The following is a 17,846-nucleotide window of genomic DNA, read 5'->3' on the forward strand; positions in this document are numbered from 1 at the left end:
ACGCTCACACCCCTCTGTTCTTCTGTCAGCTGATTAAGAGCATGTATCAAGCGCTGTTTAGAACTTGTGTGACAGAATACCGTACAGTGAGCATGAGGTAGAGCCGTATCGTCTGACCTTCATATATTCTATGAGAAGAACAAGTTGCAGGTGATCATGGATAACACGATCCCATTTTAGTAAAATAAAGTTCAGATATGTGAGTGGACATAAATGTCGGACTGAATCCACAAAAGTGTAGGAAGAATCAGGAGGGTGGGGTGGAGATTGGAGGGCAGGAGGCCTTTCCCTTTCATATACATATGTATGTGTGTGTATATATTTATGAAATATATAGATAGGAATATATATACACACACCACATATACACGCATGTACACATATACTAATGTATACACATATGTACTTATATATGTGCATATGCACACACATATGTAGTGTATATACATAAATATCATGTATGCACATATCATATGCATATACATCATATATACACATGCACACATACACACATATACATAATATATACATATATAAATATCTGTCATATGATATACGTGGGTATCATTACTACACAATACATATATGTACATATATAATATATATGCACACATGTACATATATTATATATACATATTTATCATATATGCACTAAAATAGATAGATATATATTACATTTACACACACTTAAACATTTATTTTGGGAAGTAATGATGTTTTGGGGATTTTTACTGTATGTTTTTCAGTTCTTTTCAGATAAAATCTTTTCAAAAGAGTTCAAAAGAGCAGTGAACATATTTAGTCCTTGTATACTAAGAGTTTATGAAGTGGTTCTCAGAAGAGTACAGAAGAACCACCTGGCATCTGATTTAAGATCCTGATTCCGGGGTCCACCCTGAGATTCTCATAGGTCTGAGCGGGACCCCAGAATCTGCATCTGGAGCTCCAGGTAGCCTGGAGACCACAGTTTTGCTTCTGTTGGTCTGAATATCTTGTACTAGGGAGAACAGGGCCTGGGCTCAAACCTTTCCTGGTATCATCATTTTATTCCATGGTCTCAGCCCGCATCCCTCACTTCTTGGGAACATGCACCACCGATATCAGGAGATGGGGAGTGAATTTCCCATTACTGGCTGTGGGTCAGCAGTGTCAACTCTGTGTCAAAGGACAGATGACAATGGTGATGTCGGATAGGAGGTGAGCACTTATGATTAGCTCTGCACGTGTGTGTCACGAAGGAGAACCTTGGCAAAGGGTGACAGGTGCTTCGCAACTACTTCAGTTTTATGAATTAGATAGTCAGCCAAGCACACTGAGCTGGGCTCTGAGGGCTCGCACAGGCAACAGTTCTGCCAAGTCTAGGGTCCAGGTTGGAGTCCTTCTGGAAACTGAAATCCATGATTCCTGCCACCATCGCTGAGCTTTTCAGTCTCTCTGTTCTCTGACAGCTGACTCCTGATGACAGGGACTCTGGGGAGCAGGAGATGGGGGAAGGAAAGGGAAGAGTCTAGTGCTCATTTATATAAACGGATAGATTTTTAAATGAATTGCCCAGCGATATTTAAAATCATTGCCATGGTTTTTTAAAAAAATTTTAATGTTTATTTTTGAGAGAGAGAGAGACAGAGTACGAGTGGGGAGGGGGAGAAAGAGAAAGGGAGACACAGAATCTGAAGCAGGCTCCAGGCTCGGAGCTGTCAGCAGAGCCTAACACGGGGCTCGAACTCACAAATCATGAGATCACGACCTGAGTGGAAGTCAGACGCTCAACTGACTGAGCCACCCAGGCGCCCCTAAAATCACTGCCATGTTAAAACCTGATTAGGAGACCTCGTGCATTTAATGATCAAATATAAAAAATTATTTTTGTGAGGTGATGGATATCTTCCACTGGTAGGTTTCATTGTATTTTTGATCTTATAATTACGATTTTGCTGCCATCTCTGCTATGATCCCTTAGTCATAGGATTCTTGGCCAGTGATAGGCAAGACTGATGCAGAAACATCCAGGCAGGGTGTGGGCCCCAAGGGGGCATGCTCTGACCAGGTGGGGCAAATGACTTGTAGTTCTGGAGACAGGCAGGGGTGTGGGGTGGAGCGGGTCTCTCATGTCTGCCCTTCACTCCCTTTTCTCGTGCTTTGTCATCCTTCAGGTGAATGTGATGAAGCCCATGATGGATGAGACCCACTTTGAGGTGGTGGAGTCTGGTCACTATGTCATTCTGCTGCTGGGCAAGGCACTCTCTGTGATCTGGGACCACCGCCTGAGCATCTCCGTGGCTCTGAAGCAGACATACCAGGTTAGTGGCTCTTCTCTGCTTCCTCTTCCTCTTGTCTGTGACTTGCTGTTTGCACCTTTCTCAGCTTTCTGAGCAGCAGCCCACTGGCCCTGCCACTGCCATGGGGGAAAGTGGCTGGTCATCTCGTCTGGTCTCCTTTCCCAGACAAATAAGACCATTGATTCAAGGTGTAGAGTCAGCCTTGGCTGTTTCTGGAAACCAGCTGCATGTAGGAAGGACTGTGGCTGGCCCCAACCCAGCAAACCATTCCTTGAGTGGCCTTGCTAGGCATGCAGTTTATATCCCCCAAAGAAGGAAGTGAAAGATGAGGCAATAGCTTTTCTTAAGGTTTCTTGACCTAAAGAGGCATACTGATCACGCGCCATATTGTTAAAACACTGTGAAACATTCTGGGGTGTTGCCTTGCCATTTGAACCATAGACCAGTACATTCTGAGAGCTATTTGTAGAACTGCTGACAACCTAGTTTAGAGAAAGTTACGCCATTTGTGTCCAGGTTCCAACAGTTTGTTTGGACTTTGTTTTTCTAACTGACAAGTGTGGGACAAGTATTCTGTCTGCTCTGGTGGCTGATTTAGCCTCAGTAGCATCTCTGACAGCACCATTCATTTCGGCTGTACTGAAGTGAGGCTGCACTGCCCTTATTTCCTGTGGTGCCCACTCTACTTCCTGAACACAGTAACAATTCACTCATTCATTTATTCAACAAATCCTTACTAAGCTCTATTATGTATCAAGCCCTGTTCTAGGCACAGTGGCTACAGCAGGGAAAAAATTACAAATGTATATGCACGTATGTATATGTATATAAATATGGGTATGAATATGTGTATGTATATGCGTATGTGTGTACATGGGAATATATATGTGTGTGTATGTGTGCGTGTGTGTATGTAAACCCTTGTCTTAGTTTCCTATTGCTGCTATAACATATTACCAAACTTAGTAATTTAAAACAACAACATAAATTTATTTTATTTTTAAATTTAATGTTTATTTACTTATGACAGAGAGAGATAGAGAGTGTGAGCATGCACGCAAGTGGGGGAGGGGCAGAGAGAAAGGAAGACAGAGAATCCAAAGCAGGCTCCGCTCTGCCAACACAAAGCCTGATGTGGGGCTTGAACCCACAAACTATGAGATCACGACCTGAGCAGAAGTCAGACGCTCAACCGACTGAGCCACCCAGGTACCCCAGGAACATAAATTTATTATCTGAGGGTTCTGGAGGTCAAAAGTATGAAGGGCTGCATTTCCTGGAGGCTTTAGGGGAGAATCCATTTCCTTGTCTTGTCTAGCTTCTGGGGCCTGCTTGCATTCCTTGGCTCATGGTCCCATCCTCCATCTTCAAAACAAACAGCACAGCATCTTCCAATATCTCTCTGCTTCTGCCAGCTCATCCTTCTCTGACTCCTCCCGTGCACCTTGTAAGACCCTATGATTATACTGGGCCCACTTAGATTGTCCAGGACAACCTTCCCATCCTGAGATCCTTAACCTAATCACATCAGCAAAGTTCCTTTTGCCATGTGTGGATTAGGGCATGGACATCTTTGCAGGGGGGGCACGGTGTTGCCTGACACAACCCTGGTGGAGATTGTATTCTAATGGGGCTATTATTTTAGATTGGTTGGTCTGATGAGACCTGTCTGAAAAGGTAACATGAGCAGAGTCTTCAGGGAAGGGAGGGAGTGAATCATGTAAATATCCAGACAAAAGAATTTAAGCTGTTGGAATAGCATGTTCAAAGGCCCTACAGTGGATGGCCTTTGGGGTATTTGAACAAGGAGGCCACTGTGGCTGGAGAAGAGGGACTGGAGTGAATGGTAGTTAATAAGGGCAGGGGCCGTACTATGAGGGGCCTACTATGAGTAGGCCTTTCGTCCAATTATGTGAACACTCTTCTTATATGTTTCCCAGTAAGTTCATCCTTGTACCAAATAGATTCTCTGTATTGAAACAAAAGAGAGCAAGTCACATCTCAAGACAGGGCTCTAAGTATGTTGTAAGAGCATAATACGCTTTGTTTTCCAGGCTAGATATTTCTAGTTCTTTACATAGTTTTTATGTGATGGTTTCCATTCATTCAGCAATCACTTGTTCAGGACTCGTAGCTGCCCATGCTTGCATGTTGTATACATGATAGGTGAACACAGAGACAAATAAGATATTATGTCAACCCTGGTGGCATTTGACACACAGCAGAATCCTAGCCAGACTGTTCTGGACAGGCTGCAGTTGTCCAGATAATGGGCTTGCGTTATTACACTGTCCACAGTAAAGTATGACTAGAACGTTCCCTCTTTGGATCTGTACACTCTCATTGATGTGATGTTGAACTGGCTCCTCTTTCTGCTCAGCCTGTTGCTGGGGAGAGTGATGGTTTATACTGGAGCAGGTTGTCTCTCTCTGTGAATGACCTCTGTTTAACTTGAAGATGGGGGACATGAGGAAGCCTGGAAAAACCTTGGCAAGGACAAGGCTTTGCCGATTATCCTGGTCTGCTTCTGGGTCTCCGTCCCTGTCCTTTTTCCAGCCTCTCCTTCTTCTGATGAACCTGCCTTCTTTGCTGCCCAGAACTCTCCTTTCCCCGAGTAAGAGAGTTTGCTCCAAGGTTTACAGTGCTCATGATCTCATCTTGTCTGTTAGGAGAAAGTGTGTGGTCTATGTGGGAATTTTGATGGCATCCAGAACAATGACTTCACCACCAGCAGCCTCCAAGTGGAAGAAGATCCCGTGGACTTTGGGAATTCCTGGAAAGTGAGCCCGCGGTGTGCCGACACCAGGAAAGTATGTCTGGGGTCTCTGTGTGGACTGAGCCCAAGAAGCGTGCTTCCTGGAACGTCCCCATCAGTTTTATGGGGGTTGGAGGGGGGTGGGGTGGAGGGGGGGTGGTATGAACTTCAGTGGAGGCATGGCTCCAGAGGAGGGTCTCTTGGATCCTTCTGGGCTGTGTTTTGGTCCATCTGTGTCCTCTTGCCTATTCCCCAGGTACCACTGGACTCATCCCCTGCTACCTGTCACAGCAACGTCATGAAGCAGACAATGGTGGATTCCTCCTGCAGGATCCTCACCAGTGATATTTTCCAGGACTGCAACAGGCTGGTGAGGGCTGTGGGGTCATTGGAGGCAGAAGACTGCTAAGGGTTGGCCGAGTGGCTTGGGCACTTGGAGCATGAGCTTCTAATTGTGGACACCACCTTGGAGGCTTTGAATTGGTCTCCATCAAGTCACCTTTTTACTCCCTTTCTCGGCTTCAGGCTGGGAAACAGAATGCATAAAGGACAGTGTATGAGGAGAGCAATTCCTGGCGAACCATTTTTCTTCTACGCAAGGCAGAGCTCTTCTGGGCATCTGCCAATGCTTCTCTTTTGGCCTCGGTCTTAGAACTTGTGTGCACATGTATGTGGGTCTCTGTGTGGGTACACGTGTATATATGTATATGTGCACGCACACAGCCACGTACACACGCATGCGCTCTGTAGCACCACATGTATGAAACCAGTCTTAGCAATCCTTTTATCTATCCAGTGACTTTTAGTTCCTGAGGATACTTCAGAGAGTACCTAGGGTTGGCTAGTTGGGTGGACACCCTGGGCATCTCGGTTGGAGGAAGGAAGATAGTGAGGCAGCCAGGGAGATCAGGATTGTTGGAATGTGTTGGAAACAATGATGCGCTTAATGTCTGAATTCATTCCTACCACAACTACCTTGGAAAAGGCCAGTGTGTGCAGCAGTGTGTGGGGGCGGGCAGGGAAGGTGAGAAGGGGTTACTGAGATCTAATGTGGGTAGTGAGTGGGAAGCTTGGGGGGCGGAGTCTGGGAGGCCCAGGCCGGTCCTACAGTCCAGCGGAATAGCCCCACAGCGCCCCAGTGAGGCAGCATGAGCAGTCCTGATGTGTTCCTTCCTTCGTTTTGAGGCAAAGGAAGAAGGCAACCAGCATGTATGTGTTTATGAGAAACAGCTAACACCTGTGAGGTTGAGTGTGGGTTATGGGAATGGCTGGCTGGCTGAGCAGGTATGTGGGACGATGGATAGAAGAGAACGTTCTGAAAAATTCTAAGGCATATCACATCCTATGAAAGGCCAGCAACACTCCTCTATTCAGCTTTTCTTGTTGGAATCCAGATTAGGACTAGGAATTAGTATGCCTTTGTACCCACTCCCTGTTGGGGCCACTGACCAGCATTTCTCCTTCTACCCTGGAGCCCCAGTTGCCCTACTCTGATCACCAGAATATTTTCCCCCAGACCAAGAGCCAGGGTTCCTGAATTCTGCCCAGACCTAGGCTACCCTGAGACTCCCTTGCAGGTGGACCCTGACCCATTCCTGGATGTTTGCATCTATGACACTTGCTCCTGTGAGTCCATTGGGGACTGTGCCTGCTTCTGTGACACCATTGCTGCCTACGCCCACGTGTGTGCCCAGCACGGCAAGGTGGTGGCCTGGAGGACAGCCACATTGTGTCGTGAGTCCTGATGTCCCTCAGACACCATCTCTCATGGATCTAGACTTTAACACCCCTAAGTGGGGTGTGGGAGGACTCCTTCGTGGGAGAGAACATAGAGCTCCTGTATGGGGACAGATGGCTGAGGGTTGAAGGGAGTTAAGACATTGATGGGCATGCCTGGTTGGTTCAGTCAGTTGAGCATCCGACTCTTGATTTCAGCTCAGGTCATGATCTTGCCACCTACTTGGGATTCTATCTCCCCCTCTTTCTTTTCCCCTCCCCCATGCTCGCTCTTTCTCTCTCTCTCTCAAAAGAAATAAACTTAAAAAAAAAAGACATTGATGTGAGTGAGTAGGAAGAGGGGACAGTGATTGAAGGCATTAATACATAGAGAAATTCCAGAAGAGGGAGAAGATGAAACAGTGATGAAAAGAAGAAGGAAGTCAATATTTTAATTAAATTCAGTATCTTTAATTAGATACTATTATATTTGCCAATGTGAGTGATCAATGCATACATTATTTATAGAGAGTCTTCCTTGGGTGGGAGCAGCTGAATGTTTTTATATGGAGAACAGATTCAGAACCATTAGGTTCCTGGCTTAGGTGCTTTAAAACCTGGGCAGCCTCTAATACTGGTGACTCACACGCTGCTTAGTTCCCCACCGGCATCATCACTTCCCCCAGGGCCGTCACCACCATGGGTCTCACTACCATCTCTTTGGGGACTTTGGTGCCCTCCCATCTTCTCGGGTGGCACAGGGTGCCTGCTCATGTTCTATCTACACAGCCCAGAGCTGCGAGGAGAGGAATCTCCACGAGAATGGGTATGAGTGTGAATGGCGCTATAACAGCTGTGCCCCGGCCTGTCCCATCACGTGCCAGCATCCTGAGCCACTGGCATGCCCGGTGCAGTGTGTGGAAGGCTGCCATGCACACTGCCCTCCGGGTAAGTCAACTGTCCTGGGTCAGGAAGGGTTGGAGGGCGGGGCTGGGCTGTCAGGAAAGGTGCTTCCTGGTGGTGCTCAACTTCACCCCGTGGTGTCCTGTCCCTGTCCTTACCACCCTGGGTTCTGCTTCCAGGTGCCCTTTCATCCAAGCCAGGCCAGCTATGATTTTTGTCAAGTTCAGCTCCTGTACCGTGCTTGTGTCTGCCTATTTATGGGCTTACCATTGAGAGCACTTTCTGATAGAACTTTCTGGAATGGTGGGAAAGTTCTGTGGAAAGGTAGCTCCTGTGTCTGAGGAATTGAAGTTTCAATTTTATTTAGTGTCGGTTTACATTGAAATTTTACTAGCTGCCTGTGGTTACTGGCCACTCTATTGGATAGCACAGATCTAGGGTAATCAAATATATTCTTTGGTGGAGTGAAAACAGCCTTGGAGATAAGATTTCATTTGTCCTGAGGCTTGGGCATGGTGAGTTAGGGGGAAGGAATATCCCCTCCCAGTCTTACAGAGGGATACACCAGGCCCAAAGAAAGAGAGTTGCTTTCTAAGTGGTGAGGTGGCCCTTGAGGGAGGCGGGCAGAGCTAGCTTCTGGTAGAGGCTCCTTTAGCTAAAAAGCGAGTCTTCCTTGTGGGAAAGGTGAGAGTTTTCTTCCTAATGGGGGGTTTTTCATGCAGGGAAAATCCTGGATGAGCTTTTGCAGACCTGCATCGACCCCAAAGACTGTCCTGTGTGTGAGGTGGCTGGTCGTCGCTTGGCCTCAGGGAAGAAAATCACCTTGAACCCCAATGACCCTGAGCACTGCCAAATTTGGTAAAACAGACCCTCTGGTGTTTGAAGTGATGTTTTCTGGGGCCTCTTCAGAGACGTAGGTTTGGGGAGGAGCTTGCTATGTTAGTTGAGAGGTTGAGTGTTTGTTTTGTTTTATTTCTAGACTTTGCTTCTCTCTCTTTAAGGACAGACTACATTGCGTCCCCAGAAAACACTTCTTGAGAGACTGAAGTATTTTCGTTTCTTCCATCTTGTGGAAGGATATAGTCTCTTACTGTTAGAAATAAGCCCATTGACCCAATGAAAGGAGGGACGCAGAGACTCAGAGCACAAAGAAGCGAGGTTTTAATCAACCTTCTTGCAAGAGTGGGTATCTGATGGACAGGAGCACTCGGGGCAGTTACACAGACAATTTATCTCCTAGCAGAAGTCCCTCCCCCAATTCTTCATTGGTTTGAGTACTACAGAGGTTACAGCCTTACCTGGATGTCTCCTATGCACATGAAGGGCAAAAAGTAGTCTGGTAGGAACAAATGTTCATTCCCTGAGGTGACACAGAGACCTTTCAGTCCCTCCTCCCTGTTTTCTTTGGTGCATGCTCATTGCCAAGCCTGCAAAAATAAGCCTGAGAAATGGAGAGGGGAAGACCTAGGAAGTGAAGTATCTAAGGGTTTGGGACTCCATTGTGAGGGTCAGTTGTACGTATTTCCAGTAGGTTGTAAACTCATTGTTAGACAATACAACTTTTATTTGGTACTTTTGAAAATGAATCCTCTCCCTTATTTCTCACATTATTGTCCCTGGAGGTCACATCTAGTCCAAAGACAGATACCTATGGAAGTCAAATTGCTTTTTACTCAGAGCCCCGACCCCTCAGTGTGACATAGACACCTTGGGGCCACAGCCAAGGTCCCAGGATGGGGCTTTTGTAGTTGGGAGGGAAGACACTATCACTGCACCCTGGGTTCTCACTTGGATTACCTCTGGGAACTGGACTTTGGGGAGGTGAGAAGGAGTCCTCAGGGTGAGCTCTGAACTTTCTGAAGCTCTGCTCCCAAGTAGGGAACATGTGTTCAGATGTTGATGTGTTTAACACCACGCCCTGACACTGATCGAGCCTTGTGGGAACTTGAACTTGAGAACTTACATTTTCTGGGGAAGGGCTGTGGCCACAGCTGCCAGAGTCAGATCCCACCACTGCCATCTGTACAAACAAGGGGAACAGTGTCCGGGGTTAATTTTCTAGCAGACACAGGAAACTAGAGAGTATGGTACTCACGCATTGTTAACCAAGAATTGAAGCAATAAATCGTGTGGACCATGGGGGAAGTAAGAATTAACTTCCAAGTACGATTCTGCCTGCCCACCTTCCCCATGCTGAAATGGAGACCGTAAGGAATGAAAAAGGGGAGAAGCTGACACTGACTTGGGGTTCTGAGCCACACAGGCATGAGAGCTTGGAGCCCTCTCCCGGCCTCCCTCTGCTGTCCCATGGGGAGGGCAGCTACCAGGGTACACACTGTGGCTTCAGACAGCTGTGTGCAATAATTCCAAAACAGGCTGGGGACATTGCATGAGAGGCAAGGCACAGGGGACGTTTCTCAAGGCTCAGGGAACTGCTGCCTCTCAGCTTTACTGGGGTTGCTGAGGGCAAGTGGCCTCAAAGGCGGAGAGTACGTATAGGGGATGGTCCCAACCTCTGTGGGTCTCCACCACGGGGCAGCTTGATTTCACCTGTGGTTTGGTATACCTTGCCATCTCTAGGACGCTGGTGAGGAGTGACCAGAAGGGTCTGGGAACTTGGTTTGGTAGTGCAGGAATTCGTATGAGGGTAAGGGCTCTGCTGCAGACTTGTGCTTGGGGCTGGGTACAGGGCCTAGCCTCTCCCTGGCACATGACAGGTGTTCACCGCATGGCCCTTGGAGGAATGAATGAACAAGCCACTGTCTTTTCCCCTAACATCTTGGACATTCCCAACTTTGTTCTGGGATAAAGTTGGGATTTTGAATCTTTATTCATCTTTCCAAAACGTTTTTAATCCACTTTTTTCTCTTTTTCTTGAGGCCCAACATATTATACAAAATTCATACAGCTTAAATTGTCACAGAAAATACTGTAAAGCCTTTATCTTCAATAGGACCTTTACCAGTCTTGGTCAGCATCATTCTTTTAGAGCATTATTTGTCTTTGGAGACACTTGGAAGAAGGTTTGGATTATAATTAAATATTTATGCTATTAGAGATGTAGGTTGAAAAGACATCAACTTTGAGTGGCAGTGTGGATATCCTAGAAGCAAGAAAGGTTCTTCCTCAGGTGCTATGATGGATTAAAGCTTTGGCTTCTAGAATAAAGGGAGGCCTATTGCTGCATGTGTAGAGGTGCTATTTGGGGACATATGTTAAAGAATGCTGTGTCACTTAGGTGGGGAGTGATTCATGGGACCTCAGTTCAGGCAGGCCAGGCAGGCAGTTCTATGGGAATATATGTGGGATGGTTCTAAATAAGGCTGAGGAGTGCCCAAAAGTTTTTCCTGAACCACTCCTGGTTTTCTCTCTCTACCGCAGTCATTGTGATGGTGTCAACCTCACCTGTGAGGCCTGCAGGGAGTCTGAAGGCCTAGTGGTGCCCCCCACAGAAGGCCCGGTCAGAGCCACCACCCCATACGTGGAGGACACCCCGGAGCCGCCCCTCCACGACTTCTATTGCAGCAGGCTTCTGGACCTGGTTTTCCTGCTAGACGGCTCCTCCAAGCTGTCCGAGGCTGAGTTCGAAGTGCTGAAGGCCTTTGTGGTGGGCATGATGGAGCGTCTGCACATCTCCCAGAAGCGGATCCGCGTGGCCGTGGTGGAGTACCATGACGGCTCCCACGCCTACATCCAGCTCAAGGACCGGAAGCGACCCTCGGAGCTACGGCGCATTGCCAGCCAGGTGAAGTATGCAGGCAGTGAGGTGGCCTCCACCAGCGAGGTCTTGAAGTACACTCTGTTCCAGATCTTTGGCAAGATTGATCGCCCTGAAGCATCCCGCATTGCCCTGCTCCTGATGGCCAGCCAGGAGCCCCAGAGGCTGGCCCGGAATTTGATCCGTTACGTGCAGGCCCTGAAGAAGAAGAAAGTCATCATAATCCCGGTGGGCATCGGGCCCCATGCCAACCTCAGGCAGATCCACACCATTGAGAAGCAGGCCCCCGAGAACAAGGCCTTTGTGCTCAGTGGTGTGGACGAGCTGGAGCAGCAAAGGGATAAAATTATCAACTACCTCTGTGACCTTGCCCCCGAAGCGCCTGCCCCTACCCAGCATCCCCCTATGGTACCAGTCACTGTGGGTCCAGGGCTCATGGGGGTTTCATCCTCGGGACCCAAAAGGAACCCCACGGTTCTGGACGTGGTGTTTGTCCTGGAAGGGTCCGACAAAATTGGTGAGGCCAACTTTAACAAGAGCAGGGAGTTCATGGAGGAGGTGATTCGGCGCATGGATGTGGGCCAGGACGGCATCCACATCACAGTGCTGCAGTACTCGTACATGGTGACCGTGGAGTACACCTTCAGGGAGGCCCAGTCCAAGGGTGAGGTCCTGCAGCAGGTGCGGGAGATCCGATACCGGGGTGGCAATAGGACCAACACTGGACTGGCCCTGCAGTACCTGTCTGAACACAGCTTCTCAGCCAGCCAGGGGGACCGGGAGCAGGCACCTAACCTGGTCTACATGGTCACTGGAAACCCCGCCTCCGATGAGATCAAGCGGATGCCTGGAGACATCCAGGTGGTACCCATCGGAGTGGGCCCTCATGCCAACCTGCCGGAGCTGGAGCAGCTCAGCTGGCCCAATGCCCCCATCCTCATCCAGGACTTTGGCGTGCTCCCCCAAGAGGCTCCTGATCTGGTGCTGCAGAGGTGCTGCTCTGGAGACGGGCTGCAGATCCCTACCCTCTCCCCCACCCCAGGTATGCGGGCACCTGGCCTGGTGAGAGAGCTGCTGAGAGCTGGCGGGGATGCAGTTCTTGGGTACTAATCCTGCTTTTCTGCTCTGTATCTTCAGTCAAACCCTCGCCTTTAGAGTACGAGCCTTTTGGGGAAAGGAGCTTATAAATTCAAAGGTTATACAAGGCTATTGTTAAAATATAAACAATACCAATGATGTAGAGTAAAAAAAATACAAGTTTTGGTTTATCCCACAGCCTCATCCCCACCTAATCCCACTCCTTGCTTTGGAGATAACCTGTTCAGTCTGGGGACTCTCAGCTTTGACCGCACTGGATGGGTAAAATTACTCTAAGTAACTGGTGTTCTTTGGGGCAAGGCCAGAAGTTGGGTGACAGGCGGAGGGTTGCATCCTCAGATTCTGGAACCAGACTGCATTAGTTTGAAATTCAACTCTGCCGCTTACTAGCTGGGTGATTTGGGGCAATTTATTTTTGTAATGGTTTTGGGCAATTTTGAGCAAATACCTCTGTGTATATGTTTCCTTATCTGTGAAAAAAAGTGGGGATGACAATAGTACTTGTAAAATGCTTAGGGCAGTACCCAGGACATAGCCAAGTGCTCAAAAACTGGTTGCTACTGCTATTGTTGCCTCCTTCTTAACTGATACTAATGTCTAATCAGCTCCTAGTTCTAGAGCACAGGAATGTTTAAGACAGTCCTTGGTGTGTTTGGGACCATCCCAGAATAACTGATTTCTTTTTTTCCCCAAAGAACTTGATTGTTTTTTTTTTTAATTAAGTGTAATTAACATACAATGTTAGTTTCAGGTGTACAACACAATGATTGAACAATTCTATCCATTTCTCAGTGCTCATCACAATGAGTGTACTCTTAATCCCCTTTATCTATTTCACCCATCCCCCACCCACCCCCTCTCTGGTAACCAACTACAGTTTTTTTCTCTGTATTTAAGTCTTTTGTGTGCATGTATTTTTTTGTTTGTTTGTTTGTCTCTTTTTCCTTTGTTCATTTGTTTCGTTTCTTGAAGTCCAAAGATGAGTAAAATCATATGGTATTTGTCTTTCTTTGACTTATTTCACTTAGCATTAGGTCTACGCTCTAGCTCCATCCATGTTGTTGCAAATGTCACTATTTCATTCTTTTTTTATCGCTGAATAATATTCCATTGTGTGCATGTGTATGTATGTATGTATATACACCACATCTTCTTTATCCATTCATTTATGGAAGGACACTTGGGTTGGTTCCATGTCTTAGCTATTGTAAATAATGTTGCAGTAAACATAGGGTGCACATATCTTCTCGAGGATGTGGAGAAAAAGGAACCCTTGTGCACTGTGGGTGGAATGCAAATTGGTGGAAAATAGTATGGAGGTTACTCAAAAGATTAAAAACAGAATTACCACATGATCCAGTCATCCCACTATTGGGTATTTGCCCAAAGAAAATGAAACACTAACACCAGAGTAAGTGTCTCTTAGTTAATATCTCTTCATTCTCACACTTGTTTTAAGTGCCTTTGTTTTTGTTTTAACCAGAGCCACAGGTTTATTTAAATTCTTGTGATATTTCTGCTGAGGAGAACGGTAATAGCATTATCTGATCAAATCTGGAATGGCCTTCAGGCCAGAGGTTGTTTCTGTGCTGTGATCATGACTCTGTGCCCAAACATTACCATGCACACTGGTCATTTATAGTTGGAATACCTTATAGCACGTTCACCAGCCCATAAGACTTGAGAGCATGGAAGTCGCCCTCTAGCCCCATGCTGCCACTCCCATTTCCTTTGGCCATCTCCCTCTTATTCTTCAATATTTTGCTCAATTCTAGAAGAGTTGCAGCCTCCAGTTACTGAGGGAGCAGATGCATCTTGCTCTCATCTATAGGCATTTAAACTGCCTTTGGGTGGATTTGGAGTCTTCCCAATGTCTGCCACCCTGGGGCACTCCTGGGTTCCCTTCCCCCTTTCCCGGCCCATGTTAACCATCATGCAGGACCGGTGGAGGCACCCTCCCCTTCATGGTTCCTCATGGTGGGTGGCATCCTGCATGTTCTTGGATGCTGTGTCTGCTACAGTGGGCCTGGTGTGCTCACTTGGGTGCCCACCCTCTTGGTGTCTTTGCAGACTGCAGCCAGCCCCTGGATGTGATCCTCCTCCTGGATGGCTCCTCCAGCTTGCCAGCTTCTTATTTTGGTGAAATGAAGAGTTTTGCGAAGGCTTTCATTTCAAAAGCCAACATAGGTGAGCGATGCACCTGTTGGAGCAGGTTGGGAAGGAGCTCTTTCTAGGGCTCCACCTGATCCAGAGTGCGATTTCCACGTTGTCTTTCCTGTTAGGGCCTCGGCTCACTCAGGTGTCAGTGCTGCAGTATGGAAGCATCACCACCATCGACGTGCCGTGGAATGTGGCCTATGAGAAAGTCCATTTGCTGAGCCTCGTGGACCTCATGCAGCAGGAGGGAGGCCCCAACCGAATTGGTAACCTGGTGCTATGGGCTGGGAGGCAGGAGCTTCGTCTGGTCTTAATTCTTGGCATATGTAACTAAGTGACCTCGGCCAGTCACTTTGCTCTTTAGGCTAGTTTCCCTCCCTGTAAAGTGTGGGCCTGGATGCTCTTGCGGATCTGATTTGTGTGTTTCTCCATCTCTGAATCCTTCTGTTTGGTTGACCTAAGGATCTGCCATGAGACAGGATGCCCAGCATTTCCTGCCGTCAGGACTGACTTGGTGTGGACTGTTCTCCATTCTCAGGGGATGCTTTGGGCTTTGCTGTGCGATATGTCACCTCAGAAGTCCACGGTGCCAGGCCTGGAGCCTCGAAGGTGGTGGTCATCCTGGTCATGGGTGTCTCCATGGATTCGGTGGACGCTGCAGCCGATGCAGCCAGGTCCAACCGTAAGTGTCCAGTGTGCAATCCCGAGACTCTCCTAACCTGCTAGAAGATTGAAAGCAGCTGGCGGGATTGCTTTTGGATGGCCTGATGGTTGTGAATGCTTAATAGCCACCCGTGGCCTGGTTCCAAACAGCAGGAAGTGGACCAATCCCTGTGTTACTTAGAAACCAAACAGTAATAAATATGCATTTGTCCTTCATTTGTCTGCTTGCTTTCAACTGTCACTTTTAGTGCTTCCCTTTGTGTCCAGGGCTGGGGCTGGGTCAGACCTCCACACCTTTCCTTTTGGAAGTGGTGTGGTATCCTTGCCCTGTCCCCAGTCTCACCACCTCACCACGTCTGAGGCCAGAGGGACTCATTATGGGGTGGTGAGAACCATCAGACCTTCACATGTGCCAAGCCCTTTTCCAGTACCTGCCTAATGGGTTAATGATTGATGAGATGATGACCTGAGCCGAAATCTAGAGTCAGACACTTAACCGACTAAGCCACCAGGCGCCCCTGTAATAACTTTCTGATGGAATCCCAACTGCCATCCTTGTCCCCTGTAGTTCATAAACAACATGGTGGCTGTAGCCACCCTTTAAAGACTGGTCAGCCCATGTCACTCCTCTGCCCCAAAGTCTTGACTGGCTTCCCCTTTCGTTCAGAGAACATGTTATGTCCTTGTGTGGGCTGTGAAGATTTGCATGGTCTGTGACCCACTTCCTCTCGTGTTTGGTCTGCTCCAGCCACCCTGGAGCACACATTCAGACTGCTGCTCAGAGCCTCTTCGCTCATTGTTCACTCTGCTTGGGACATCCTCTTGGCTTCTTCTGTCCTCACCTCAGGTCTCTGCTCAAATGTCATCAAATGCTTATCCAGCCACCTTGCATGAAACAGTAATTCCCACTTCTACCCTGGGCACTCCCATCCTCATATCTCATTTTGTTTTTTCCTAAGCACTTACCCACGTCTGAAATACTAGAGATTTCCTTATATGTGTGTTTTTTTGGTCTGTCTTTGCCAGGTGCAAGGTCCACAAAGACAGGGACTTCATCTGCTCGGCTCACTGTATCCCCATTGCTTAGAATAGTACCTGACACAGGGTGGTGTCATTAAAACTGGTTGACTGACTGAATATTTGCTCATGGGGTCACTTTATGTGACCCATCTAGGAAGCATGAGGCTCTGTACAGATGCTGGGGATAGGTTCAGGTCAGTCCACTTTGGGCCCACCTGACCAAAGCAGGTTAACACAGACCCTTTCTTGTTCCTCTGCTAACCCCAGGAGTGACAGTGATCCCCATTGGAATTGGGGATCGGTATGATGAGGCCCAGCTGAGGATCTTGGCAGGCCCAAAGGCCAGCTCCAATGTGGTGAAGCTCCAGCGAATCGAAGACCTTCCCACCATGGTCACCCTAGGAAATTCCTTCTTCCACAAGCTATGCTCTGGTGAGTCTTGTAATGCCTTTCATACCCCCTCAAAAGGAAAAACCCCATTCTAGAGACCCAAAGGTATGCATGCACAAGATCTGGCCTTGAATGAAGATTGTTACATAGACCAGGACCTTTAAGTTTCTGTTCATGGAAAGTTTGTACTAAAAACATCCGAGGGACCACCAGAAAGTTCTCTGTGTAAAGCCCTCCTTCCATCCTAACTGTCCATCAAGACTTTAGCAGAGACAACCCATGCTTGCTGGCGCAGAGTGATCTTGAACAAAGAAGTGGAAGACAGATGCAGGGAACCCCAGCAGCCTGCAGACCATGGTCTTCTTCCCCATGTCCTATATTCACCCTCAGCCTGAGTATATAGGGCCTTAGAAAAACAGTAATGTAGAATCTAATATCAAAGTGCCATGGCTTAAACTGACTTAGGTTAGAATTTTTATTTTTATCATATATAATTCTTTTTACCTGATTTTATTTATTTTCCTAATGTGATTAGCTCTGAGTCAAAACCTACTAGAGTTATTGCCGTTTCCTGCTGGAAGATAGCTCTCCTGGAAGGACTCTTAAAGGTCTCTTTCGAATTTCTGGGACCTTGCCTCATTTCCTCCCCAACTCCTCACTAGGCACTGATCTACACATGAAATGGGAAAAGGAGTTTCTGGCCTGAGAAGCTTCATGCCCTGTAGAGATTGCTGTGTTCTTACTGTTGTTATCACCATAGTTATTGAGAACCACAGAGCATGCCTGAAGAGCCACAGGGTGACCACCTCTTAACCTGGTGGACCTGCATATACTCACAGTCAAACCTGGTCAGACCCTTTTTGCAGAGTGAAGTCCCCTTCCGGGACTAGCCCTGGGGCCACACAGACTTTGTGATGGCTTCTGCTGCAGGTTGGGAATCGGAACTCAGATCTTAATTGTGTCTGTTTCAGGGTTCCTTGGAGTTTGCGTGGATGAGGAAGGGAATCAGAAGAGAGTGAGTTCCTTTCAGCGCTGGCTTTGAAAGAAAGATAAGAATGAGTATTTGGGGTGCTTGTTCCCCCTTTTTCCTCCTTTGCTCTTGGTCCAGTTCTCCCTCTTATATCCTGCTTTTGTGCATGTGTGTGGA

General features: G+C 47.6%; 1 protein-coding gene across 2 annotated transcripts in view; it reads left to right on the top strand.

Moving 5' to 3' along the window:
• The window catches only part of VWF (von Willebrand factor), a 137,777-nt gene that overhangs the window by 80,037 nt on the left and 39,894 nt on the right, over positions 1–17,846 (top strand). For both annotated transcript variants that reach the window (XM_053895673.1, XM_053895674.1), the window contains exons 22-33: positions 2,154–2,300; positions 4,949–5,089; positions 5,291–5,404; positions 6,612–6,768; positions 7,540–7,698; positions 8,376–8,511; positions 11,035–12,413; positions 14,540–14,656; positions 14,752–14,892; positions 15,165–15,308; positions 16,577–16,741; positions 17,671–17,714. In XM_053895673.1, the coding sequence (XP_053751648.1) occupies positions 2,154–2,300; positions 4,949–5,089; positions 5,291–5,404; positions 6,612–6,768; positions 7,540–7,698; positions 8,376–8,511; positions 11,035–12,413; positions 14,540–14,656; positions 14,752–14,892; positions 15,165–15,308; positions 16,577–16,741; positions 17,671–17,714 (2,844 nt within the window). The remainder of the gene's footprint in view (positions 1–2,153; positions 2,301–4,948; positions 5,090–5,290; positions 5,405–6,611; positions 6,769–7,539; positions 7,699–8,375; positions 8,512–11,034; positions 12,414–14,539; positions 14,657–14,751; positions 14,893–15,164; positions 15,309–16,576; positions 16,742–17,670; positions 17,715–17,846) is intronic.

Source organism: Panthera pardus, unplaced genomic scaffold, assembly GCF_024362965.1.
Source record: "Panthera pardus isolate Hobbes unplaced genomic scaffold, ASM2436296v1 HiC_scaffold_6, whole genome shotgun sequence".
Lineage (NCBI taxonomy): Eukaryota > Metazoa > Chordata > Mammalia > Carnivora > Felidae > Panthera > Panthera pardus.